This window comes from Anabrus simplex, chromosome 8 (assembly GCF_040414725.1).
Source record: "Anabrus simplex isolate iqAnaSimp1 chromosome 8, ASM4041472v1, whole genome shotgun sequence".
Taxonomy (NCBI): Eukaryota; Metazoa; Arthropoda; class Insecta; order Orthoptera; family Tettigoniidae; genus Anabrus; species Anabrus simplex.
The window spans coordinates 39,126,308-39,152,816 of record NC_090272.1 but is presented as its reverse complement, the minus strand read 5'-3'; the positions used below and the strand labels follow the sequence as shown (position 1 = coordinate 39,152,816).

The window sequence follows — 26,509 nt, the reverse complement described above, 5'->3', positions numbered from 1 at the left end:
CAGATGGAATGAGCATACTTCTGTCTTAGCTGGATTTGGGCAGTCTCCACTTCGTGTAGTATGCATTCAAGGTTTCCAAGTCATTGGAGAGAATACTTTCCCCCTCTTTAAATGTGACAGTTTGGACAGCGATGGCCAAGTCATCAGCATAGCAGAATTTCTTGCTGATGGTGTCAGGCATGTCACTGGTGTACAAGTTGAAAAGTAGTGGGGCTAATACAGACCCTTGAGGTAGTCCATTTTTTACTGTAAAAGACTTGCTTGTCTTTTGCCCTATGGAGACCTCGAAGTAACGATTTGTCAGCATGTTCTAACGAAGGGCTGTAAGTTTTTGGCAGCGTGTATGCTTTTCAATTTTGAATACGAGTAGTAGTCCATCCAGCCATACTGTATCATATGCCGCTGTCAGGTCAACAAAAGCGACAGATGTCTTTAGCTTCTTCTGGAATCCTGCCTCAATATATGATGTTAATTCTAATACTTGTTTATAGCAGCTTCGTTTGGTTCTGAAACTCGCCTGGTATCTTGGTGTTGTGTCATTTATTACTTCCTAGATTCGGTTGAGGATGAGCCATTCCAACAATTTGTAGCAGACACTCAGTAGTGCAATAGGACGGTAGCTTTAGGAGCCATCTGCTCGTTTTCCTGGTTTGAGGATTGCCATGGTATGAGCCATCTTGAACTCCGGGGGGGGGATGATTCCAGTCTCTAATACATCAATGAAGAAGTTCTTAAGCCATATTTTCCCATGCTTCCCAAGATATCTTATGAATTCAGGGAAAATACCATCTGAACCTGCAGCCTTCCTCACTTTTAGCATGTTGATGGCTTTCTCAATGATAATGACAATAAGTTACACAATTTAGTTTTCAAATTTGAAGGAATTTAAATAATACACTTATATAGTATGAATACACACACATGCAAACACACACACACACACACACACACACACACACACACACACACACACACACACACACACACACACACACACACAAGAAATGTACACTGACTGAGCAAATGTCATGAGATAGCGAAGCACTGATGTGCAGGTGTGTTGTCTGGCCACCACACGCCCCCTGTGCCAGCGGCAGTTGTATAGGAGACCTTGTGAGCAGTGGCTGTGCATGTGACAGGTGTAACATGGAACGTCGTCGTGAGCTGACACTATTCGAACGGGGTACGGTGGTCGGTACCCGACGGATGGGAATTGCGATTTCGGAAGTGGTGCGGGAATTCGGCTTCACATGTCAACCGTGTCTAGGGTGTATCGTGAATGGTTGAATACGGGTGTCACCATCCACAACAGACGAACAACCGGCCGTCCAGCCACCCTCGATGACCGTGACCGGCGACAGATGAGATGGATTGTCAATAGTGACAGACAGGCAACCATGCAACTAATCACGGCTCAATTCAACACAGGCCGTGCTAGACACGTCTCCCAGTGGACAGTCCGTAGGAACACGGGTTCTATGGGGTATGGGAGCTGGCACTGCACACGGGTGCCACTGTTAACCCAACGTCATCGGGCACAACGATGCGCATTTGTCCTCAGTCACCAGGGATGGACACTGGAAAAATGACATAACGTGATATCGTCGGTCGAATCACAATTTCAACTGTACCATGCCGATGGGAGGCACTGTGTATGGCGCAGACCACATGAACCAATGGATCCCGCCTGCCTCGAAGGTGTGGTCCAGGGCGCTGGTGTCTATGTTATGGTCTGGGGTGCATTTTCCTGGTATGGAATAGGCCCCCTAGTTGTTCTGGAAGAGACTTTGAATGGTACGCGGTATGTTGAGCTGCTCAGAGACCATCTCCACCCATTTTTGGCCTTCCAGCGCCCAGGCGGTTCTGCGGTGTTTCAAGATGATAACGCACCGCCACATCGCTCCCATTTAGCCCGCAAATGGTTCCAGGAACACGCAGCGGAGGTCCAACGACTGCCATGGCCTCTCAGGAGCCCCGATATGAACCCTATTGAGCATATCTGGGATGTCCTGGAACGCAGGCTCTGTGCCATGGATTCTGCACCCACGAACAGACCAGCATTGGCGGCCGCTCTGCAAACGATTTGGTGTCAGCTGCGTCCAGAGGACTACCAGGGACTTGTCGACTCACTTCCATGGCGTCTCACTGTAGTTCGCAGAGCCAGAGGAGGCCCCACACGCTATTAGGTGACTATCCCATGACAGTTGCTAAGTCAGTATATATGCCAATTATAGTAACCAAAACACGCTGACCGCCACAATATTAAGAAATAATCTCTTCCTAGGACCGAATAATTTACTACTATTTACAAATCAACCGTCAATCGTAGGCCTACTTACCTACACTAACTGCCGAGAGTCATAAACAGGCTCAAGACTTCAGTATTTAAAGTTTAAATAAGGAGGATGTCTTTGTTATTGCATCTTTGCAGACTTGTTGATTGTTGTGAGTGGCAGCAAGAGATCATTATTATTGGAACAGGTTGGGGAAAAAACCACATTCTTTCAGAAATAACTACCATACTCCTATTGACGAAAAGCTCCGCACTGGACAGCCTAAGTTTCGAATAACCCTCTGTAATACAAATAATACTGTTTTGTGTGCTGTAGCTTTATCAATTTGTAAAATCACTCTTCAGCTACTGAATTAAGAAGCAGTCATGAGCCCCTCACAAGATATGCCCCGCCCCACGGGGTCTGCGGGGTCCTTGTTGCCGCCACTGAACAAAACTCTATGCCTACAATGCTGTTACAATTCCAACACTCATTTATAGCTGCAAGATTAGGACTACTTATAGAAAACACCTCAAATTTGTGAAGAGATACCCTCAATGATACTTGTGGAAGATATTGAAAGTTAAACGGGAAGATCATTAGACGAACATCAATATCCTTGAGGAATCTAAGACTAAGAGCATGGAGGCAAAGATAACCAGGAATCAACTATGCTGGCCTGGAGATATCGTTCACGAGCCAGAAACACGCCTCCCAAAGCAAATCATGTATTCCCAACTAAAGAATGGCCTGTGTAATCATGGAGGACAGCTAAAATGATGTAAGGATATTTTGAAATGTAATCTGAACAAATATCAAACTGGCACTGTCGACTGGGAAACTACAGCCAATGATAATACAAAATGGCACTAAATTGAATATGATGGAGTTAATAAGATTAGAATCTAAGAGATGGAATTGCAGGAACAAACAAGCAAGAACAAAGAATGATCCTCTCTTACGACTCTCTACTGCTAAAACTGGTGTGTGCTATCACTGTAACAGAGTTTGTGGGTCTAGAATTGGACTAATCACGTTTTTGAGAAGACACAACTGATGTTCCAAAAGACATATTTATATTTGTTTGATAAATAAATGCCTATGATGATGACTTCAGGGTGTGGCAATCCTTCCCACGTGAATCCCAGAACACAGTGACCCAGTGTGTAACATCCAGTATGGGTCCCAGCATAGGGTTACAAGCGAAGATCTCAACGGCATCTGCAGCGAAGTTAACAGCTAACTGGCAGCCCAGTAGTCAGGACTAATGGAGTAAACGGTAACTGAACCATGTTAGGAGCAGCTTTCAAACCAACTCTGAGTGTCTGAACCCATAAAAAAATAAAAATAAAATTTAAAAAAAATAAATAAAAAAAATAAAATGAAATGGCGCATGGATTTTAGTGTCGGAAGTGTCCGAGGACAAGTTCGGCTCGCCAGATGCAGATCTTTTGATTTGACTCACGTAGGCGGCCTGCGCGTCGTGATGAGAATGAAATAATGAAGACGACACACACACCCAGCCCCCGTGTCGGTGAAATTAACCAATTATGGTTAAAATTCCCTACCCCGCCGGGAAACAAACCTGGGACTCCTGTGACCAAAGGCCAGCACGTTAACCATTTAGCCATGGAGCCAGACCCTGAACCTATAGTGGGCGGTCTCAGAGGCAGCGCCTGATTTCCAAGTTAGGAGCAGATGTGTACCTAAACTAATGACCTCAGTTGTATCTCTCATCAATGTGTAGGTGTTAGCCCCAAAAGTAAACCATTTGACTAAGCACGATAGAAAGATCAAGCATAAGCACTGACTACTCTGCTAGTAAATAATTCACCATTGAGAAGAATGTCAGTGAGCCTTTGGATTCTACAAGAGAGTAACTCACTTTGCAATGTTCAATGTCAATTCACTCCTTTAAATTGAAAACTCAAACACCTCACCAATATCTTGTCCAAACAAAACATCCGAGACCAGGTTCACAGAGGAGCTTTGGGATCAGAAGAGTATAGGATTTTGAACGGAAAACCAAGCTACAGAGTGATGAAAAACATTCAGAACATGGAAAGGATATGGTAAAATTTTCTATTTGAGTGCTTTTCCTCTGAAACTACAGGTGTTATTGATTCCAATCTTCTTTTAGAGTAAAAGTATGATTTCTATTTTCATCAAGCCCTTCTTCTACCAAATGTATCCACTGTACCCTTATTGAATGAATCTGAAGACCAGCAATTAAATAACATTAAAATTAGAATAATACATTTTTTTAAAGGGGATAATGGTGGCAGTGATGTAAAGAGAAAAACAAAGTGATTAGCAAAGAGAGTGAAAAAAGGACCTATCATGAAAGGCGACTTTGATGTTGTACACTGGAAAATTATGTATTTTGTTGGAATGTAGCAGATATCAATCAGTAAATCTAGTCAGAAGTGGATAATACGGCTTCAAAAGGAAGATGAGGTATTGTACACATTGTTAGAAAGGTAAATGCAGGGTAACAATTCATTTTTATCTCTGAAGCAGTTTTAATTATAAAATGCCACGAATAGTTTTAAGGTCTATTAATGTTGCACCATATTCTACTGTCACTGCAACTCAATGAAGCACTGAAAAGTAGGGACTGTTTCGAATTCAAAATTCAAGTAAGTACGGGATATGATATTGTTTAATTCAAATTTGTGGTTAATTTGAATTTATGGACCCATCACAATTGAATTAACAAAGTTTGAGTTAGTTCCTTGGCAACACGAGTTCCCTGTGCTGATCAGTGATACAGTGTCAACCTACTTATAAGCTTGATAAGCACTAGAATGTACAGTTACAGAGTAAGCTAGAAAAAAATGTTGATCAACTGAATAGGGCCTACATAACTGAACAAAATAGGAAGAGAATCGAAACAAAATACCATTTGCCTCTGGGACTCATCGATTATGTTCACTGGACTAAAGGATAATATAAACCAAAAGCTTTCTTCCTTTGGTGAAGCAATTTGAAGACCAGCAATTAGATAACATTAAAAAAGGGGCCTAACATTGCAGGTCATCGGCCCTGATAATACTTTTAAAAGAAGGGGTGATGGTGGCAGTGATGCTGTAAAGAGAAAAAAACAAAGTGATTATCAATCCTCAGAGAGTGAAAAAATGAACCTATCATGAATAACCATTAAAGTAGAGGAAATGATTACTATTATACCTGAAAAAGCTACATCATCCACCCCTTTCTTTATTTTTAAATATTGGTTTAATATCGCACCAACAAAGACAGGTCTTACGGCGACAATGAGAGAGGGCAGGACTAGGACTGGTAAGTAAGCAACTGTGACTTTAATTAAGGTACAGCCCCAGCATTTGCCAGGTGTGAAACTAGGAAACCATGGAAAACCATCATCACGGCTGCAGACGGTGGGGTTCGAACCTCGAACCCACCATTCTCTGAATGCAAACAAACAGCTTCCTGGCCCAATCTGCATAGCCAAATTTTCCATCCACTACTTTTTTGATACCAACAATAGCATCCATGAGCTGATATCAGTAAAATACTGTATGCAGCAAAATAAACAACAGTGAAATGTTATTTAACTGTACTGGTACAGCCCGTGTTCAAAATATGTACCATCATGTCACACACTGACATTTCTGGAGATTAATGCTAGGTTCCCATAAAAAACAAATATAAGTCAGAAAATGACTTGTACTCTTCTGCCCTAAATGGATATTAACATGTTTATTGTTCTGTTAGGACCGAATGAAATACTGTTGTATTGTATTTACATACAGTTTAGTTCTGACTTATACTACTTAGATCAAAGATTGAAATCCCTTCCAGTTCTCACACCATGTACTTTGAATATGACTTATACCCGTTTTTCCTGGCAGCCCAAAATTAATATGTTAATGAACAAAGGTTGCAGTAAGAGCAAAAACATAAAGTTACCTTTTCATATAATTCAGGAATATTTGTAATATTATATGTCTTGAAAAGTGCAGGAATACGGGGCTGTGAGATCGAGGAAGCAGGAAGGGTATGGGAATGCACCTCCGCAAAAAAATTAGGCAATCTCCACAGTTCCGTTACAGAAAGGTAAGCCAATCCTCTGCAGTGTGGGCTGTAGCTTCATTTTGCTGCACCCATCATCATCGGCGGGGTAAGTTTCTAGCTTGACAAAAACAGCACAAATCTTGCACGGGTGCAATAATAATGAGGTCTCCGTAGGCTATCTGATCCAATATCTTGGACTCTGTGTAACATCCTTGACAAAATAAGGGTCCAAATATTTCATGAATGGACACAGCACACGAAATCATAACCTGTGCACAGTATAATGGTTTCTGTATAATGACAATAGGCCATTCAAACCCCCACCGAAAATGAGTTGTTTGTCAATTGATGTAGCCACTCAGGGGAACATAGCTTTCATTTCAAAACCACATGTTATAGAAGAAATATGGATACTAGTATGTCATGGACAACACTTGCCTGCAAAACTATACTTGGCTTCACTCCTTTTCCGTTTAGATGCTGTGCAACTTCAGTGCAGTATACAACAGATCTCACACCCATGACAAGGAAAGCAAGTGGAAAATATTTCAAATGTATGCAGCATAGGCCCTACAGTACATTGACAAAGCATGTTAATGCTGGAGAGTGCGTCTGAGGAAATATTATGCGACAGCTGGGATGGAAATGAAATCATCACATACCAATTTTTTTTTTTTTTTCAACCACTATGTTTAGCCCAACAAGGTCTGGCCTGGGGAAAGAGTAACCCAATGAAATGTGCATATATGAGAGACTCCTCGGGCGTTGAAAATCTATTAACGTCCACGTCGGAAGGGAGTAAGAGTTAATCAATGAACGTCGAAAAGGAAAGATCAACTAAGGGTTTCCGGCACAAGTGAAAGCAACTGTGGTGTCAATTGAGGACATCTAGTCCCCAGAGTGAGATATAGAAGGGCGACATATATACTGGAAACAGGAAATGGTAGAAACGGACAAGATAGAATAGTAACTAAGGCATAAGGTATATTTTTTGAGGTTAACACAGAACATATCTACGTTATTCTCTTCTCACCCCAGATTTTTTATGAAGCATTTCCTTCACCATCCCGTCCATGAGCCGCTCTCTTTCTTCATGATATCGCCTCTGTTGTTCTAATATTGTCTCCATTCTATATAAACACGAAAGTATCAAGCTGTACGAACATTAGAACAAAATAAACGTCAAAACACGATAACCTTGTTAGCAAAGAGTAACAAAGAGAATAAGTAATAAATGAAAGAGTAATAAATGGCAGCGTTACCAAATATATATAAATAACTTCCCTGTCACAGAAATAACAATTACCCTTCACCCAAGAAAATTCCCTTGGTAGGAATTACAACGGCTAGAATAACGACTGCTACAACTGTTGAAAATAAAACTTCCTCGCGCTTTTCCCAGTTATTTCTAGGATCGCTGGGGCCATCCAGGCTCAGTTCGATTATGACTGGGAGTCTCCAGGGGTTTCCAGGCACTATGTGATCGAACCGGATTCGATCTAGATTAGAATCAAGCGACTAAGACAAATACTATAGACAACACCGTGTTAAATTGAGAGACCCGGTGCACCCGCCTACCAGGCCTTGTAAAACAGGCGGCAGATTTTAAATAAAGAAAGTTTTTATGCTATTTGTTGTGGGCGTTGACCCATGTCGAGCTACCCCTACTAGCACCATATTGTATGAACCTGCGTGTAATTAGAAAGGCGGTAGCGTGGAATGTTGTGTGTGAGGAAAGGAAGATGAAAATCCCCTGACCCGGCCGGGAATCGAACCCGGGGCGGCCGGGTGACATGCGGACGCGTTGCCCCCTACACCGCGGGGCCGGACAAGTTGCATGTTAATTTTGACAGAAATAGTCTAATTAAATTCAATAATGATTTTTGTTTTATGTATTCTTGTTTTTTTATATTATTCATTAGATAACAGTACATTAACACTCTATGCTTAGTCCAATGAAGATATCTCTAACGATATATATGTATATAATATATAAAATTATATGTCCTGACTGATTTATCGTCGCCGGGGCGCATATTTCAATACAATTACTTGCATAAATGCATGATCTTCTTTGCTTTAATGTTTTTTCCTCGATTCCCGCTCCTTCCTTAAAAAATTTTTTCATTCAAGTAACATTTTGTTAAAACATCGAATTCTTTGACAATAAACACATCTCTACAATATTCGCATACGTCAGAAAGTAACACATTAGAATTTACAGAATTTTTCAGTCTTAACTTCAAATTGAGTCTACTCTCACAAAGATATTAAACAAACAAATAATTTATATGTGCAGAAAATTTGTGTAAAACGAATGTAGTGTTTTCATACTGTTTCAGGGCAATTGTATTGTATTGTATTTTATTTCGTCCAACTGATCATACAGTGATATGGGACACGTCAATAATCATATTTACAGTAACAAAGGATAAAACAGTAATATACATGCCATGATAAATAAAGAGAAATATACAATGTGGTAAAGAGGCACAGATTTAAAAAAAAAAGTGATACATAAGTTAATTTTCAAGAGCTAAGTATTCTTCAATAGAATAAAAACAATGGTTAGAAACAAATTTGAATAATTCTTTCTTAAATTTTGAACATGGTTTTATCTGCTTAATGTAGTCTGGTAATTTATTAAATAAATGTACTCCTGCATAACTCAAACTTGATTCATATAGCTTAGTTTTGTGTGGTTCTATGTGAAGACTGTGTTTATTTCTAGTATTATACCTATGTACATCAGAGTTTATGGTGTAGCTGTTTACATTCTCCTTCATATATACAAGTGTATGGAAGATATAAAGGCTAGGCAATGGTAAAATAAAATAAAGTTTAAAGTATTTCTTGCAGCTTGTCCTCCTGCCGACACCGGCCATTCCTCTAATTATTTTCTTTTGTAACTTAAAGATGACTTCGCTATATCGTGAATTCCCCCAGTAAATGATTCCATAGGTTAGTATGGGATGGACATATGCAAAATACATAATTTGGCAAGCCTTTAAATTAAAACTATTTTTCAAAGATATTATCATGAAATAAATTCTACTAAGCTTTTTTCCTATAAACTCTGTATGTTTATCCCAGGTTAATGATTCATCCATCCACAAGCCAAGAAACTTTGTTGATGATGAGTACTCAATTATGGTCTCTCCAAATGATATTGGACTAACTTCCATATTGAAATTAATCTTATGGTGAAATCTAATCACAGAAGTTTTCTGTTTACTTAAAATTAATTTATTATCTTCAAGCCAGCTCAGGATATTACTCACTATATTGCCTGCCTTCAATTCTAACCCTTCAGAACTTTCATCAGCTACAAAAACAGTAATATCATCTGCAAACAAAGTTAATTTCACTCCTTGAATATCATCAACAATTTGGACGATATCATTAATAAATACTAAAAATAATAATGGTCTTAAAACTGACCCCTGTGGAACACCATGATCTATGTTTCTGGCACAGGAATACACATTCTTAATTACATTTTTACTCAAATCAGTACCGGTATATGATATTTCAACAATCTGTCTTCTATCCCCTAAAAATGATTTGAACCAGTCATAAGCCATTCCCCGAACTCCATACATGTATAACTTTTCTAAAAGCAAGCTGTGGTCAATTATATCAAAAGCTTTTGTTAAGTCCAAGAAAATACCTAAACATGCACCCTTCCCATCTAGTGTGTCATATATCCGTTCAATAAAGTTAATGAATGCTGTGGTAGTTGATCTATTTTTACGAAAGCCATTCTGGCAACCAGCTAATATATTATGCTTCTATAAGAATGATAACAGTCTATCGTACATAATTCTTTCCAGTATTTTGGAGAATACAGAGGGGAGGCAGACAGGCCTATAGTTACCAGCATCTTCTTCACTACCCTTTTTATGTATCGGAACAACTTTGGTTACCTTGAATTTGTCTGGAAATTTACCAGTGGTTAGTGACAAATTTATCAAGTAACAGAGAGGCTTGATTATGTATTGGTAACAGCATTTAATAAGGTAGTTTGAATAACCATCTAATCCAGAAGACTTCTTTTTACCCATCTGTTTTATTACCTTATCTATCTCTTGCTCAGTCACAGGAGTAAGAAACATGGATGATACATTCCTGTGAACTGTATTCAAGTTTGTTCTTGTCACTGATGTTTGAAAATTTTCTGTTAACCTCAGAACTGCTTCTATAAAATAGTTACTAAATATTTCTGCAACTTCTTCTGGATCACTGATTTCTTTCCCTGCATCTGTAAGAGTAATATTATTTTTTAATGGCACTAGAGTACCTTTGTCCCTTTTTATAATGTTCCACATACATTTAGACCTGTTTTTAGAATTTTTTAGCTCATTTTCATTATGCAATCTTTTGGCAGCCTTCAAAACTTCTTGATATATGTTCTTATATTTCTTATAATAATCCTTCAATTCAGATGAGGTGTTACTCCCTTTCACACATTTGCTTAAAAACCTTAATCGTCTACTTGAATTTCTAATTCCTGTTGTAATCCACCCATTCCTATAATTCTTTACAATTACCCTTTTGACTGGTATTGCCACTTGATAATAATAATCGAACAAACCCAAAAACTCACTGAAGGCCTCATTAGTTGAGTTATTTCTATATACACTCTCCCAAGTTTCCTTGGCCAATAACTGGTTAAAATATGAAATATTTTCCTTGTTGCACATTCTAGTTTCCCTGTAAATTACATTGTTATTTTTTAAATTATGGTTTCCTGTTACCCTAAAATTTAGATGCACAATTTGAGCAGAATGATCTGAAAAACCTGTATCATAAACTTCTATTTCATAGTGCCACATTTCCTCATTCAATACAACTTGATCTACTGCTGACTTTGTATCCCCAGATATTCTAGTTGGTTGATTTACAACTGCCTTTAGACCGTACAAGGAAAACAACATTTCTAGCCTTTGCTTATCTCGCCCACCATTATTCCCTAAAAAATCTACATTGAAGTCACCCATGATTATTACATTTTTGTTATGATTCTGTAGGTCATCTAAAATAATTTCAATATTATTATAAAAAGTTTCAACATTACTAGAAGGATTTCTATAAATGCATATGCACAGCATTCATTTAATCACTCTTTCAGGCACTTTGGCTGAATGGTCAGCGAAGTCGTCTCCGATTCAGAGGGCCCCGGATTCGATTCCAGGCTAAGCTGGAGATTTTAACCTTAAATAGTTATTTCCCTGGCTCGGGGATGGGGTGTTTGTAATGTCCACAAATTCCTCCAACTCACATGTACACACAACAATATCCTCCACCACACGACAGGTGCCGCCCAACTTCGTTGGAGGGTCTGCCATACAACGGCGGCACTAGGCAAGCCACACATCCCCGGTACTAAAAGCCACGCGATAAATAAATAAATAAATAAATAAATAAATAAATAAATAAATAAATAAATAATTAAATAAATAAATAAATAAATAAATAAATAAATAAATAAATAAATAAATAAATAAATAAATAAATAAATCCATCAGAGTCTACCAATCTATTGCTACATTACTCATGAGGGAATTCTGTACATATCCAGCTGCATACATATGAATCTGCACTTAGCTGAACAATATTTACAGGGATATCATTACTTCCTTGTACTGGTATAATTACTAAAGATGTCCAAATAGCTTTTTTAAAATATTTATTCGGTACACAAGATTGTAGAACCAAAACTTACAACGAAAGAAAACCACATTATAATCTAGCATATAACCTACGAGTGCAACTTGTAGTTAGGCTGAATAGCTCAGACGGTAGAGCGCTGGCATTCTGAGCCCAACTTCACAGGTTCAATATTGGTTCGGTGTTATTTGAAGGTGTTCAACTACGTCAGGCTCGTGTCGGTAGATTTAATGGCACGTTAAAGAAATCCTGCAGGACACAATTTCGGGCACATCGGCGTCTCCGAAAACAGTAAAAGTAATTAGTGAGACATAAAATCAATAACATTATTTACTATTGAAACTTGTTCGCCACTGTCTACTTTCGATTAATATAATTAATCTGATATATGATTAATTTCTACAAAACTAACTGTTAAACCTAATGTGATGTGCACACACATATGTTACAATGACGGAATTTACTTACAATTACATTCTTTTGTCTCGAGGAAAGCGGAAAACAGATTTTGATAGCTTCACATGTTCAAAGGTACTACAGCCAAAAACAGCACAAAACTTGCAAGACATGGTTCAGTACTTGTTTGGTTATAATTTTAGAAAGCTTTTGTCCACGGATAAACTATATTTCCAGTAAAAGCTTCTTCTCGCAAATACAAGAACAACATTTAACACAAGACCAGATGATCGGTATCGCTACAAAATACGTTGCTACAAAACTCAGCCGTTAATATACAAATCCCGATACTGGTTCACATACTGGTGCGCTGGAAATCAAAGTCTTGTGATAAAACGCAAAGTGACACGTACCGGTACTCTCAAAACCGACTCCAATGTTCAGACCGCAATATTAAAAAACATGGCAGTCGAAGTAGCCGAACTTCTGTTATTTGCTAACACGAAAATATCACGTATATATATTTAACATGATAAATGTAACATCATGGGGAAAATCACTATTGCATGTATGAAAACGCTTCGCGAATAACTACCCATCACATATAATCAACCAGAATCATTAATATTCTACTAGAAAAGGTTAACAGCCCCACAAAAAAACAGAACAACAAGCTGGTTATTTTGAAATTTCACGTAATATAATACACTTAGATTTCAGTTCGCTGAGATTTCACTTCGCTGTACAGATGGAAATACATGATAAAACTTAAAATGATATTTACAACAGCATTTTGAATTTTAAAAATAAATTAAGTTGCGTATTTTCTAAACTTATTCACTCTAATGAGAACTATAAAACACAAAGTGTCCCTTAGTTTCAAAGTGGTGGACAATTTCTAATGATTATAATTAATAATATGATAAATTTCGCACAATGTGCATTTAGTTCTTACAGAAACTTGTCAAAGAGTTCTGTCTTTTGTTGCATAATATCAGATGATATAGGTCACAGTATGCTCCGCATAATTCACACTTGCAGTTATCGTCCGGGTCATGGAATTTATCTGTTAGGCATATCCGATGATGGAAACCGAGTACGGCATATATTGTCAATACATGACGTAGATCATATCTGGCTAGTGTCCATTCCCTATATATCATCGCATCCGTTGAATAAAACGCTGGCCATATCTCTTCTCTCTAATTATTGAGTTCCTGCAGTACATTCAAGTAGGTTTTGGTAGCTGGTAGAAGCAGGTCGAGGTGGAAGTCTTCGATGAAAAATTGCTCTCTTACCAGTACATATGTAAGTCGGGATAATGTGTACTTTGACAGACACAGTGCTCTTTTGAGGAAGTTGGCTTTGACCTTTTTTATGTTTTCGAATTTTTTCTTCCTTAGGTGTGTCCGTATGGCTTCCAGTCCATATGTTACGATGGGAGCAATTTTTAAGCGAAACAGTGTGGTAGCTGTGGGCAAGGATAGTTGTCTTAGTTTCTTTATGCTATTAATTGCCGTCTTTGCTGCGATGGTTTGTCACTTAATGTGAAGGTCATAGACATCTCCACTCGTCTGAAGTGTGATTCCTAAGTATTTGAAATGCGGAACGTTCTTCATCGGAATATTCATATAGCCTACATGATGACGTCATTTGCTGATAGTGTGCCTCCTCTTCTGAATGTCATTTTTACCGTTTTGCTACTATTTATAGTAAGCTCATTCTTTTCTGCTCATGTTGTAAGTTTGCTGAAGGCTGTTCGAATGTTTTCCAAGTTTTGTGATACAATGACCATGTCATCTGCGTAAGGGAAGATTTTCACATTTTCTGTGTCTATTTCTCCAGGTATTTCTGCGGTGGCAAATATGAAAAGTAGCGGACTCAAGGGATCGCCTTGTAGAACTCCATTTTTTATTCATAGGGTCTGTTGTGGATACTCTACTGTCTATTACTATTTGATTGTTTGACAGCATATTTTGTATCAATCTAGTTACTTGGTTCTTTCCAACTATTCTTTCTAATTTCACCATTATAAGTTTTCAATTTAACAAGTCAAAGACTTTTGTGAAGTCTATAAATATTGCATGAAGTTTCCCTCTTGGGAGTTCCAACGCTGTTTCTATGTGTCTTTCTGCAAGCAACTTACTGCTTGGATAGTGGATTTATGTTTGGTGAAACCAAATTGTTGCACAGGGATGGCGTGAGATGTCATTTTGCTAACTCTTTTGGCCAGGAGGCCTGTCAGAATTTTCAGTGGAGAGCATTTCAGAGCAATCCCTCTGTAGTAGTTCGGGTCCCTTGAATCCCCTTTTCCTTTGTATAATACCTTCAATGTAGATATCCTCCATTTATCCGAGATTTTTCCTTGTCGCAGACATTCATTGAAGAGCTCTGTCCATGTTTTCGTGAGTTCAGGTGCTGTTTATATTAGCTGCTCGAAAAAATATCATCTGGTCCGCATGCTTTACCATTCTTTGAGTCGGTGATTTGTTTCCGTACTTCGTCTATTGAAAATGGAACCACTGACTCTAATTCTTCTTCTTCTTCTTCTTCTTCTTAGTAATCTTTTGATGGATGTGTTTCTATGTCCTGAAGGACTTTCCTGAAGTTTTCTTCACAAGTTTCGAGTGGGAGGTCCCTAGGGAAATATGGTTGCTTCGGCATTAAGGCCTTGTACCATTTTTGTTCAGCTTGTTGGATGAGTTTTGTTTCTTCTTCTGCCTGGTAGTTGTTTTTATGCTTGTTCAGTGGTTCTTTGTAGCATCTTCTAGCCTTATTATATTACTCTAAGTCCTCTTGTGTTTGTGAGGTTCTTGCTTTAGGAAGTGCTTTTAACGCGTCTTTCCTTGTCTTGTAGCACTCTTGGTTGAACCAAGGTTTTGCCCTCCTTTGTTTTCTATCTTTCTTTACTACTGCATGCATTAACTGTTCTTCGATTATGTTTAATTCTTCTTTTAATTTTCCTTCCTTGATTTCTCTCGATGCCAGGATCATCATTTCCATGTTTAGTTTGTCTTTATCGATTTCTCGCGATAGAATGTTTGTTTTCTTGCACTTTTTCCCTTGGAGCGTGTTTCCCACATTTATGAAGGTATGTACTGGTAGATGTTTTCTTGCTGGTATGTCTTTTCGGATCTCCTGATAGAACTTGTCACTATTTGTGAGTACTAAGTCAATAGAGCTGGTTCCATTTGGACTGAGGTAAGTTTTTCTTTTCTGTCGTTCAGCAGTGTTAGGCCTTCATTTTTCTAAGTGGCTAATCACGATCTTCGTCTTTTGTGTTGGTGCATCTATCCTGCAGTTTAAGTCTCCCATTATAATCATGGTATCTGTTTCTTTTGTCAAGCTAAGGGCGTAAGTGATCTCTGCTAGTATTTCATCTGCTTTGTATTCTTTTGGGAAATATACATTCATAACTGTACATAATTTGGTTTTTACTAACAGAATATTTCTAATGATTATTCTAACCCAATGAATGGCACTGGTGATGCTAATATTTCCTTTCTGGAAACTCTTAAAACATATGTTGACATATGGCACAGCAGCGCCACACACAATGATGGTAAATTCAGTAATGAAACGTTCAGACACTACAGATATAATATGTTTTTATCCATTGAAGAACATCAATGCAAACACCTTATTGACTCTAAACATTGATGTCTTTAACCTACATGGATGAGGTTCAGTTTGTCTGCTTGAAAACAGTTAACCACAGCAATAATCGAAAGATAATGGTACTAAAACTGTGCGTTACAACCTAGCTAATTCTTCCATGTCACTATTTCTTCTGTGTAACCGTGTACAGATTGCTCCATGTGTTACAGTTACAGGTTTTGTTAAACTCCAAGTCCCAACCCAACTTCCCCGCAGGCAATCACAGAATCTTTTAAAATGCACTTGCATCTAAATCACTGGACACTTTGAAGCACAGAATCAGGGCCATATCAATTATCATCTATATTTCTTTGAGGAATGCGAATAGGTTCACCATTTAGAACTAGAAAAGTCTTCCTCTAACTTATTCTCAAAACAATGTATGCACATAACTGGGTTAGCATCGACTACAAAGTAGTCACGCTGTATATTCCTAATCCATTTCTATATTCATATTTAATTCTTTAGAAAACCTAAGAATAGTTGCATGAGAAGCATTGCCGTAAACATGGTTCACAACAGGAACAAAACAAACATATTCTCACTTTTCTGTGCATAACTACCGATCCTAAGTGCCCACTGACTCACATAAGTACACTCACACACTTATATTCTACAAAGAAACAAGTATTTATCGTCAACTTTCATTAAATTACACCGACTGCGTAAGAAAAAACGGAGGTACATTTCCACAAACCCGCCTACTCGATTTGGAACCATCGAGAGTTGCATTAAGGACTAAAAGCCGGAGCAAGGCTGGAGTCGGTCATGGTATACTCTGTAATGTACTAGACTAAGAAAAGAGTTAATAACATGCTGGCATTGAGTTCCCGATGAACAACGACACTATTAATAGTATAAGAAATTAAATTCCCTGAAGGAAACTGTACCGGGCGGTACACCTCTACGACGCAAGTTCAAATCTTGCGCCAATTTAATCTACTCTACAGGAGAAACCCTGAACTTTAAAAAATGAACTAACTCTACGGTTTATCAGAAGATGCCACTGAGTGTTTATGATTTACTTTAGTTTTTCAGTGATCAAGAAGTGTGAACATTCTCTAAGAGATGCCTCTACACAAAAAAACTATGGTAATACACTCTGGCGCAATAGAATGAACTCTCTTGAAGACATTTTGTATTCTTAAGTTTTGTATTTACTAAATTTTGTTCTTTTATAATTTGGGTTAGCAATATTCAGTTTTGAACTCCGCCAATCACGAATTTCTGTAATTAATTTTTGACCAATAGTGTCTTTCTACTTCGATGTTGATGTATAACATTTAGCGACGCAATAAAATTGAGGGGGTGTGTCTACTCATTCCTGAAAGGTCTCGAATTTTCCACGAGGGTATAAAAACTGCTGATTTTCTTGTCTCGGTGCCACTAGTATAACATCTAATTCAGTGTGTGGATATGTAGCAGGGGACGGGAAGCGCCTCTTTCTTCTAGCAGCAGTTCTTCTACAAGGTAATGGTCTTTTGACATCTTTATTGCTTGCTAGCTCAGCAGTTTAACTCTCGGGGAGGGTTCGAATCCTTTAATATGTAACCCATCTTGTTAAAATGTAAATTCCTTTCTGTCTATGTAAAATCTACAAATCTCTTTCACTGTAAAGCGGGGATAGAGAGTGCTTTTCCCTCTCGAACTCCCCTTCATTTCGAAACTGAGGTGACCACGTTTTCATAACCGTTTCTTCTCTTCATTAATGTATTAAAAGTTCTCATACGGGTCACCTCCCTAGCTTGGGATTAGCCCCTGTGTACCGGCCTAGAGCCACTTAGGTTTTAAAAGTGTATTTGGAGTGCAAGTTCACGCCTCCAGTCCTCTCTGTACTTTGGGCCAATAACTTAACCTGTTGTTTTATTTTCATTGCGAAGGCCCTGTAGGTTGGGTATTAAATACCCCTGTTTCTTTGTGTGCCTTGAGGGCAGATAGAAATACAATTCGTTGTGGCCTTTGATAGGCTTGAACTTTGAGAGCGGGTCTGCTCTTTCCTAAATTTGATTTCTGTGTGCCTCTAGGAGGCTTAACATTGTAGTTAGGAGCAAGTGCTCCTTGGCATGTTGGGGTTTTCTGCCCCTTTGTTTAATTCTGTACCTTGGTAAAGTTGGGCTAATAGCTCAAGGATTGTGATTGTGGGGCTCGAAGCCCAGACCTTGTAATAATCCTCTAACATTTGTAATTCTTCTGTATTTAATTTTTGGCTTGTTGTTGACTTGTTAAGTTTTCAAATTCTATGTTACCAATGTTAAGTTTTGAAAATATAACCTTGTTGAAATTTTAATTCATCTTTCGAACTTCTGTAGTTGAGACCTATTCCAGCCCGCACCTTCTTTCACCTCTAACTACCACGGATATCTCCGTGACAAGTGGTAGCAGAGCGTGGTTGAATGGGTCTCAATTTAGCCCCTTTTGACGGCTAAATATTGCTTTTGGTTCGAACTCTAACAATTTTCTCCGTCGCTGGAGTTTTTCGATTTTTCTAAATTTGTAAAGTTGTGCCATCATGCCCGGCCCTCGCGATGTCCTCCATCCCGGCTATTTGCGCAAGGAGGAATTAATCTATGAATTAACAATTAGAAATGTGCAATCTGGAGGCACGGTTGCCGTAGATACCAACAAGCTTAAAGAGTCCCTTGATTCGCCCATTTCCATACCCACTCTGGGAGAGAAAGAGATTGACGACGCTCTCTCCACGATCACTGACAATACTACTGAGCTAGCATCTGTAGTTAGTTTTTTGAAGAAAATGATCCCTCTCCAAATCAACTTAAACGTGTGCAAGCTAGATTGTTTCATTTTTTCTAATAGAGTTAACGATCTGTTGTCTCTAAAGTTGAATGACATTCAAAGGAAGGAAGCTAGTGTTGTTCTCGAAAACTTTTCTGACTTGTCCGGTAAGGTTAGCCTCTTGTCAACTGGGGCAGTCCCTCCCAAATCCGACCCACCCGCTACGGTAAACGTAGTTAGCGAGGAAGACTCTCCTAAAGGAGAAGAAAATAAGAAATCAGTAGGAGTGCAACAAACCTCTTCCCCATTAGACAATGAGTCTGAACGCCGTACCTCTTTCAATAATGCACGTTTTGAATTAGCTCCTTCGCCACTTAGGCCTTTACCTACTATGTCACCAGGGTTCAGCAGTTTGCCTCATCCATTAGCAATGATCCTCAGGGGTATTTCTAAGCTTTCTGTTAACTCTACCAATTACGTTATTTCATTCTTAAGGTTTTTCGTTGAGTTTCAGGATCATGCCCTTATTTTTTCTCCTTCTCCGTGTCAAATTTTGCAGATCATTTATCCCTATTCAATTGGGGTTCTATCAGACAAGATAGTTAGGGCAATTGCTGAACAATCATCCATAGAAGACTTCCACGCCCATCTGTTAACTAATTTTATTCCGGCTCGAGCTAAGTCATCTCTAATTCAGAAGTACTATTATAGAGTGCAGCGACTTGATGAAAACCTGGCAGACTTCATACAAGACATCAAATTCTATACTAGGGTATTTGCCCTTCATTTTCCCGAAGATCAAATCGTTCAGGCCATTGTGGAAGGAATTTCACCGTCTTATAGGTCATATTTGTGCTTTGCGTCGCGTCCGCAAACCTTTGCCGAGTTGGAAGCTATGGCTGTTTCAGCCGAAGGTGTTAGGTATGCTGACACATTACGTGTTGCGAGGGAGCCCCCTCCGTCTTCAGGTAACTTTCGGCCTCCGCCTCGCCGAACCATAACCACTCGCAAATGTTATACTTGCGGGTCGCCTGACCATCTTCGGAACAACTGTCCATTAATTAAATCTAGTGGGACAAGGAATGGAGCAGGGACATCCCAAGGCTGTTTTAGATGCGGCGCGTTGTCCCATATTGCAAAAAATTGCCCGAAATCGAATAGCACTCCCTCCTGCTCAACTTCGGGTGCAACTTCCACCAACAATCATAAGTGACTAGTGGCTCCGGCTGAGCCGGCAGATTCATCTTTTCAAGGCTCAGCCCAGGTTAAATCCAACGAAAATTCAGGGAAAAATCTGAACTGTTCTACATTCCCATTTGTATGTCCCGAAGAATATCTTAGGATTGCTGCGGATTCACCCGCACCTGTCCCCTTTCTCAAAATTGAATTGAATAATGAACCTGTAACAGTTCTATTAGATTCTGGCAGTGTTTGTTCTATTCTTTCGGCTGAATGGTATTCCAAATTAAAATCTGTGTGTAAATTTCCTGATTTTTGTTCGTCTTCAGTTCAATATGTTTCGGCTAACTCCTCTCCATTAGAAATTGAAGGTTTTCTGCATGTTAAAATTGGAATTGCCAAATTTACTTGGAAAGTTAAACTGTTCGTGGCTAAGCACTTGTCTTGCCCCATTATATTGGGAGCGGACTTCATGCCCCACACTCGTCTAGTGCTCGATCTTCAGAGCAAGTCGTGCACTTTCAAATTTTCTAGTAAATTCCATATCCCTTTATTAAAATGTAGTTCTGTATCATGTTCATCTGTTTCGCCTACCCAGGATGAGATGTTGTTAGACCTTAGATATCTACCTGAGGAGCAGGCTGATAGTATTCGTAAGTTGTGTCAGTCGTTTCCAGATGTTTTCTCTGATACTCTTGGTGTTACTGACCTTATCGAATACAAGATTGAGGTGACGGATTCCATCCCTGTTAGATTTCCGCCTTATAGGCGCCTTATAAGCTTTGAAGGAAATCATAGATCAGATGTTGAAAGATGATATTATTCGGCCCTCTAAGTCCGCGTATTCATCGCCTATTTTCCTTGTTCCGAAACCCTAAGGTGGCTTCAGGCCTGTGATTGATTACAGGACTCTCAATCGGAAGGTGGTGTTATAATCTGTGCCCCTTCCAGACCTTCACTCTTGTTTCTCATGGTTTCGAAAGGCTAAGTTCTTTACCATCTTAGAACTTAATCAGGCTTATAATCAGATACCGCTAGCAGAGGAATCTAAACACCTGACAGCTTTTGCCACAGAATGGAACCTGTACGAATACAACCGCGTGCCATTCGGGCTCCCCACTGGAGCAGCTGTGCTTACGAGACTGCAAGATAGGGTCTTCTCCGACATCAAGTTTGAGTATTTATACCATTATATTGATGATGTCGTCGTATTTTCTGAGACCTTTGAAGAACATCTAGATCATCTGAAAGAGGTTCTGAGTCGCCTTCGTAACGCAGGGTTAACAGTGAAGTTGTCCAAGGTTGCCTTCGCTAAGCCTTCCATGTCATTGCTAGGGCATATTGTGTCGCCCGATGGTGTCGCTGTAGACCATTCTTGAACACAGGCCATCCGTGATTTCAAATCTTCCAAGGACATCATAGGTATCGCCAGATTCATAGGCATGGTGAATTTCTTCAGGAAATTTATTCCTAACTTCGCTAATAGAGCGACACATTGAACCTTCTTCGTAGGAAAGGCATCAAATTTGAGTGGGGGTCTTCTCAACAAGCCGATTTTGAAGATCTGAAATTAGCACTTTGTAATGCCCCTGTTCTTGCTATGCCGGATTTCTCTAGGAAATTCATCGTACTAACCGACGCGTCGGCGGTAGCTGCAGTCCTTCTTCAAGAGACTGAACTAGGGAGGCGACCCATCGCATATGTCTCTAGGACATTCTCGGCCCAAGAATCCAAGTATTCCATCTAGGAACTTGAAGGTTTAGCAGTTTTGTTTGCTCTAGAAAAGTTCCGCCTCTATCTGGAACATGTCAAGTTCGACTTGGAGACTGATAATCAAGCCTTAAGTTGGGTCTTAGGTAGGCCGCGTCGTACTGGTCGTATAGCCCGGTGGGGAATCCGAATTTCGCCTTCAAGTTTGACGTTAGGCATATTAGAGGTACTGAAAACGTGGTTGCTGACGGACTAAGCCGTATGTTTTCTAATGATGTAGAGACCCCCTGAACAGGTTGATAGTTCTTCACCTCCCGAGTTCATACCACCTGAGGTTAATGGCATTCTAACAGATGCTCCCATGTTGTTTAGGGATCTTGAGAAATATCAACGTGAAGATCCGACGCTGGCCCCAATCATGGAAACACTTTCTTCTGGGGAACATGTCGTCCCTTATGTGTTGAGGAATGGGAATTTATGTTACCCGTCGGGGCACGATAAGAAGATGAAAGTTGTGGTTCCAGCTGTTCTTGTACCAATGATCTTCAAGTACTACCATAAGACCCCATTAGGGGGGCATTTAGGCATCTTTAAAACTCGAGAAAAGATCCGAGAAATGTTAATTTGGAAGGGTATGGACGGAGAAATCCGTGAATTAGTAAAAGCTTGTAAATCTTGTAGGCTTAGTAAACCCACCATATCCACTAAGCAAGGGCTTTTGTCTTCTCATCAAGCGTCGCGCCTCATGGAACTTCTTTACATGGACTACGTAGGACCCTTCCCCCAGTCAAAGGGGATTGCCAACAAGTTCATCCTTGTGTGTGTAGATGGCTTCACTAGATTCTCATGGTTATTTCCGACTAAGCTGGCTACCGCTCAGTCCACTATTACATGTCTAAATTCTATCTTTGCTTCTTTTGGTCCGTGTCAATATATTGTGTCTGATAATGCTAAGGCTTTCACATCTAATTTATTTCGTAAATTCTGTTTTGATCTGTCCATTTCTCATGTGACAACTTCTGCTTATTATCCTCAAACATCTCTGGCTGAACGGGTTAATCGTAATCTGAGGTCGGCTCTTATTGCCTTTCATCACGACGATCATTCTAGGTGGGACACGTCCCTGCATTGGTTAGCTTTTGCTTTGAATTCGGCGGTTCATGAATCCCATAAATTTACTCCAGCTTCTTTGATGTTCAAGTTTGTTCCCAACACGCCGCTCTCTAACCTTTGGTCTCTTAGTGATATTCTTCCTGAGACAATAGATCCAGATAATATTAGAGATCTTTGAAAGAAGGCCAAGGCCAATCTTAAAATTTCTCATGAAAAGGTTAGGGAAAGATATGATCGTGGACGGTGGCCCACCAACTTACAGGTAGAGGACCAAGTTATGGTCAAGAATTTTGTTCCCGCGGGTAAGCTTGCCCCCAGATTTCATGGGCCATGCACCGTCTTGGATTTTGTTAACGCCGGTGACATTGTTAGTGAGCAATCCAGCCACCGAGAGAATCTTTAGGGTTCATCTGTCCCAGGTGAAGCCTGTGTAAATTCCTTGCTCATTGGATCTTTAACATTTTGTAAGAACCACAAAGGTTATATTTTTGGGAGGGTGTTATTTTTAAGGCCTTCTGCTCTGTGTTAGTTCATTCACCTTGTAAAATCTTCCCCATAGTTACTCTGCTGTCCTGTCTATTCGGCCATTACCACGCTCCCGTCTCCTGCTAAACCACACCACTGGCATTAAAATAAAATAAAAGTTTCCACGCCGCTGGCAACTCAGCCTCAAATACAGAAATTCTGCCGCCGAGATCTTACTGTTTCAGTGCCCCCGCAGCCGTGCGGCGCCGTACCGCCACTGAGGTGGAGTACGGGCCCACTCCACTCCAGTGAGGTCAAACAGTGTACGGCGAGCCGGAGTCCTCCTTCCGGCCAAGGCTGATGTGCAGCGCACCATCTGCAAACTGCTCGAGGACTGTAAACAATCGTCGCGTCTGCGGCGTGCTTCACCACGACTACCCTTCTCATAGTAGTGGGAGAGGTGCATCTCAGGGTACTTGAGGGGTCCGAGCGGCCTCTACTGGATACAAGCAGCGGCGACAGTTCTTACAGTCAAAATTTATCGACAGCTTATGTTCTTCTTAAGCTACATGGACATTCCATATCCGCAATTACTACATTTTTCCTCCAATTAACATTTGGCGGACTCAATTTTTTTTTTCAAGAATTAAAGTTTTCTTCTGAATTCAGCTACTACAAAAGTAGTGACCTTTCATAAAAATCTACTACACAAAAACTCTAAAAATGGACCTAAACTAGTTTCATCAGACCATTTAAGAAACCTTCGGCTAGTGGAAAATTTTATTTTCTCTTCTAAATCCTTCTGCAACTAATTTCACTAATCAACACCACCAACTTGGACTCGGTTTTGGAAAAAAAAATTTTCTCTCTGTGTCACCCCGTGTAAGGACTTTGGGGGGGAGGGAGGTCTGTACCGGGCGGTACACCTCTACGACGCAAGTTCAAATCTTGCGCCAATTTAATCTACTCTACAGGAGAAACCCTGTACTTTAAAAAACGAACTAACTCTACTTTTTATCAGAAGATGCCACTGAGTGTTTTTGATTTACTTTTGTTTTTCAGTGATCAAGAAGTGTGAACATTCTCTAACAGATGGCTCTACCCAAAAAAACCATGGTAATACACTCTGGCTCAATGGAATGAACTCTCTTGAAGACATTTTGTATTCTTAAGTTTTGTATTCACTAAATATTGTTCTTTTATTTTTTGGGTTGGCAATATTAACCCCTCAGTGTCGCAGTCATTTAAATAGCTTCCTACCCCGCGGCCGGATGAGATTTCAACTACACGCGACTGAAATACATCGATTCACTTAAAGCGTTACTACAAGTATAAGAGTAGCCCGATTTTCACGAAATTTGGAATTCCTTATGACAGACCTATGTACATGCAGATAATTACATAATTATTTCACATTTCCTTAGTAATTTAGTTCCGTGTGATAGAGTTCGAAGCACTCTTTGAGACAGGGACTCAAGTCACACTCCTGGCAGCAGTACACTGGCGTCTTCTTTTCGCCGTGTTTTGAACACAGGATAAAATGTCTCTGAGGTTTGGATTTCCAACTCCTGGGTGCTAATTTCCTGATAAAATGTCTTTCCTGCAACCTTGGAACTGTATTATCTGATGCGCGCGGCCTTGAATATTTCGTTCCCCTCCCTTCCGAGCGTATTTTGTAAATAAACCTTTCACCAGCTGAACCCGATAAGGTAATTGCTCAATATTTGGCTCTGTGACCTGTGTGAGTATTATTACAGAATTTAGCAATCAGAATTCACCGTTGAAAACTAATCTTTGACCTGTATAATTATCTATAGTCTCTTACACGAAATTTCCAAGTACTGTTTCCTCCTCATCGTCACTCTCATCATTTACCACTGCTACATCATCTATTTCATTATCACTGCTGCTTATACTGTCACTACTACTTCCGACTAAACTTTCATCTGAATTATACAATATTTCAAGCACATTACTGTCAGTCAAACCACGCCTGAGCGCGGCGCGTCACACGGTCTGATGAAGCTGCAGCGAGGCCGAAAGCAGCAGGACGAAACTGAATGAGGGGAATGACATTCATGACGAAACAAACCAACTCGATACATATTTCAGACAAAAGGTCGAGATATCGAATTTCAAACGAGATATATACCATGAACAACTGGTTCTCGTATCGTATGACAGAAAGCAGCACTAACTGATGCCTACACAGAGCGCTCGTGGAGAGTTACGAAAATATTACAAGCTGAGAAATAAAAACAAATATAATAAATAAACCGCACTCTCAATGTAAAAATAGAGCAAAGAACATCACACGAAAAGACAAACTTCTCAGATCATCATTTCTTTATTTTATTCTGTGGGATAGAATGAAGCAAACAGACTTTAAAAAAGCAAGAGATTAGTGCTCAGACTTATTTGACAAATAATTATCCTTGCAAAAACAACTACATTATAACGATTTTTCAATTCTTATTTACAACACTGATAAACCCGAAAATGTCTTCTTGGAAACAAAACAATTTGCATATCAGTAACTCCAAAACTCTTCGCGCTATAGCCGTAAATGTGAAACCATGTATGGGTCTATACCACGTATAGAAGTCGGCGGCTACGGAAGAAAAGAGGGTCTATACCACGTATAGAGGTAGGCGCTGAGGGGTTAATCTTTCTGTCCGCCAGTTTTGAACTCCGCCAATCCCGAATATCTGTAATTAATTTTGACCAATAGTGTCTTTCTTCTTCGATGTCGCTGTATAACTTTTAGCGACGCAATGAAATTGACGGGGTGTGTCTACTCATTCCTGAAAGGTCTCGAATTTTCCACGAGGGTATAAAAACTGCTGATTTTCTTGTCTCGGTGCCACTAGTATAACATCTAATTCAGTGTGTAGATATGTAGCAGGGGGCGGGAAGCGCCTCTTTCTTCTAGCAGCAGTTCTTCTACAAGGTAATGGCCTTTTAACATCTTTATTGCTTGCTAGCTCAGCAGTTTAACTCTCGGGGAGGGTTCGAATCCTTTAATATGTAACCCATCTTGTTAAAATGTAAATTGCTTTCTGTCTATGTAAAATCTACAAATCTCTTTCACTGAAAAGCGGGGATAGAGAGTGCTTTTCCCTCTCGAATTCCCCTTCATTTCGAAACTGAGGTGACCACGTTTTCATAACCGTTTCTTCTCTTCATTAATGTATTAAAAGTTCTCATACGGGTCACCTCCCTAGCTTGGGATTAGCCCCTGTGTACCGGCCTAGAGCCACTTAGGTTTTAAAAGTGTA

General features: G+C 39.7%; 1 protein-coding gene across 1 annotated transcript in view; it reads right to left on the bottom strand.

Moving 5' to 3' along the window:
• The window catches only part of noi (splicing factor 3a subunit 3 noi), a 102,141-nt gene extending 94,619 nt beyond the window's left edge, over window positions 1-7,522 (bottom strand). The window contains exon 1 of the mRNA XM_067152845.2: window positions 7,342-7,522. Within this exon, the coding sequence (XP_067008946.1) occupies window positions 7,342-7,437 (96 nt within the window). The 5' untranslated portion in view covers window positions 7,438-7,522. The remainder of the gene's footprint in view (window positions 1-7,341) is intronic.
• Between the last annotated feature and the right edge of the window lie 18,987 nt (window positions 7,523-26,509).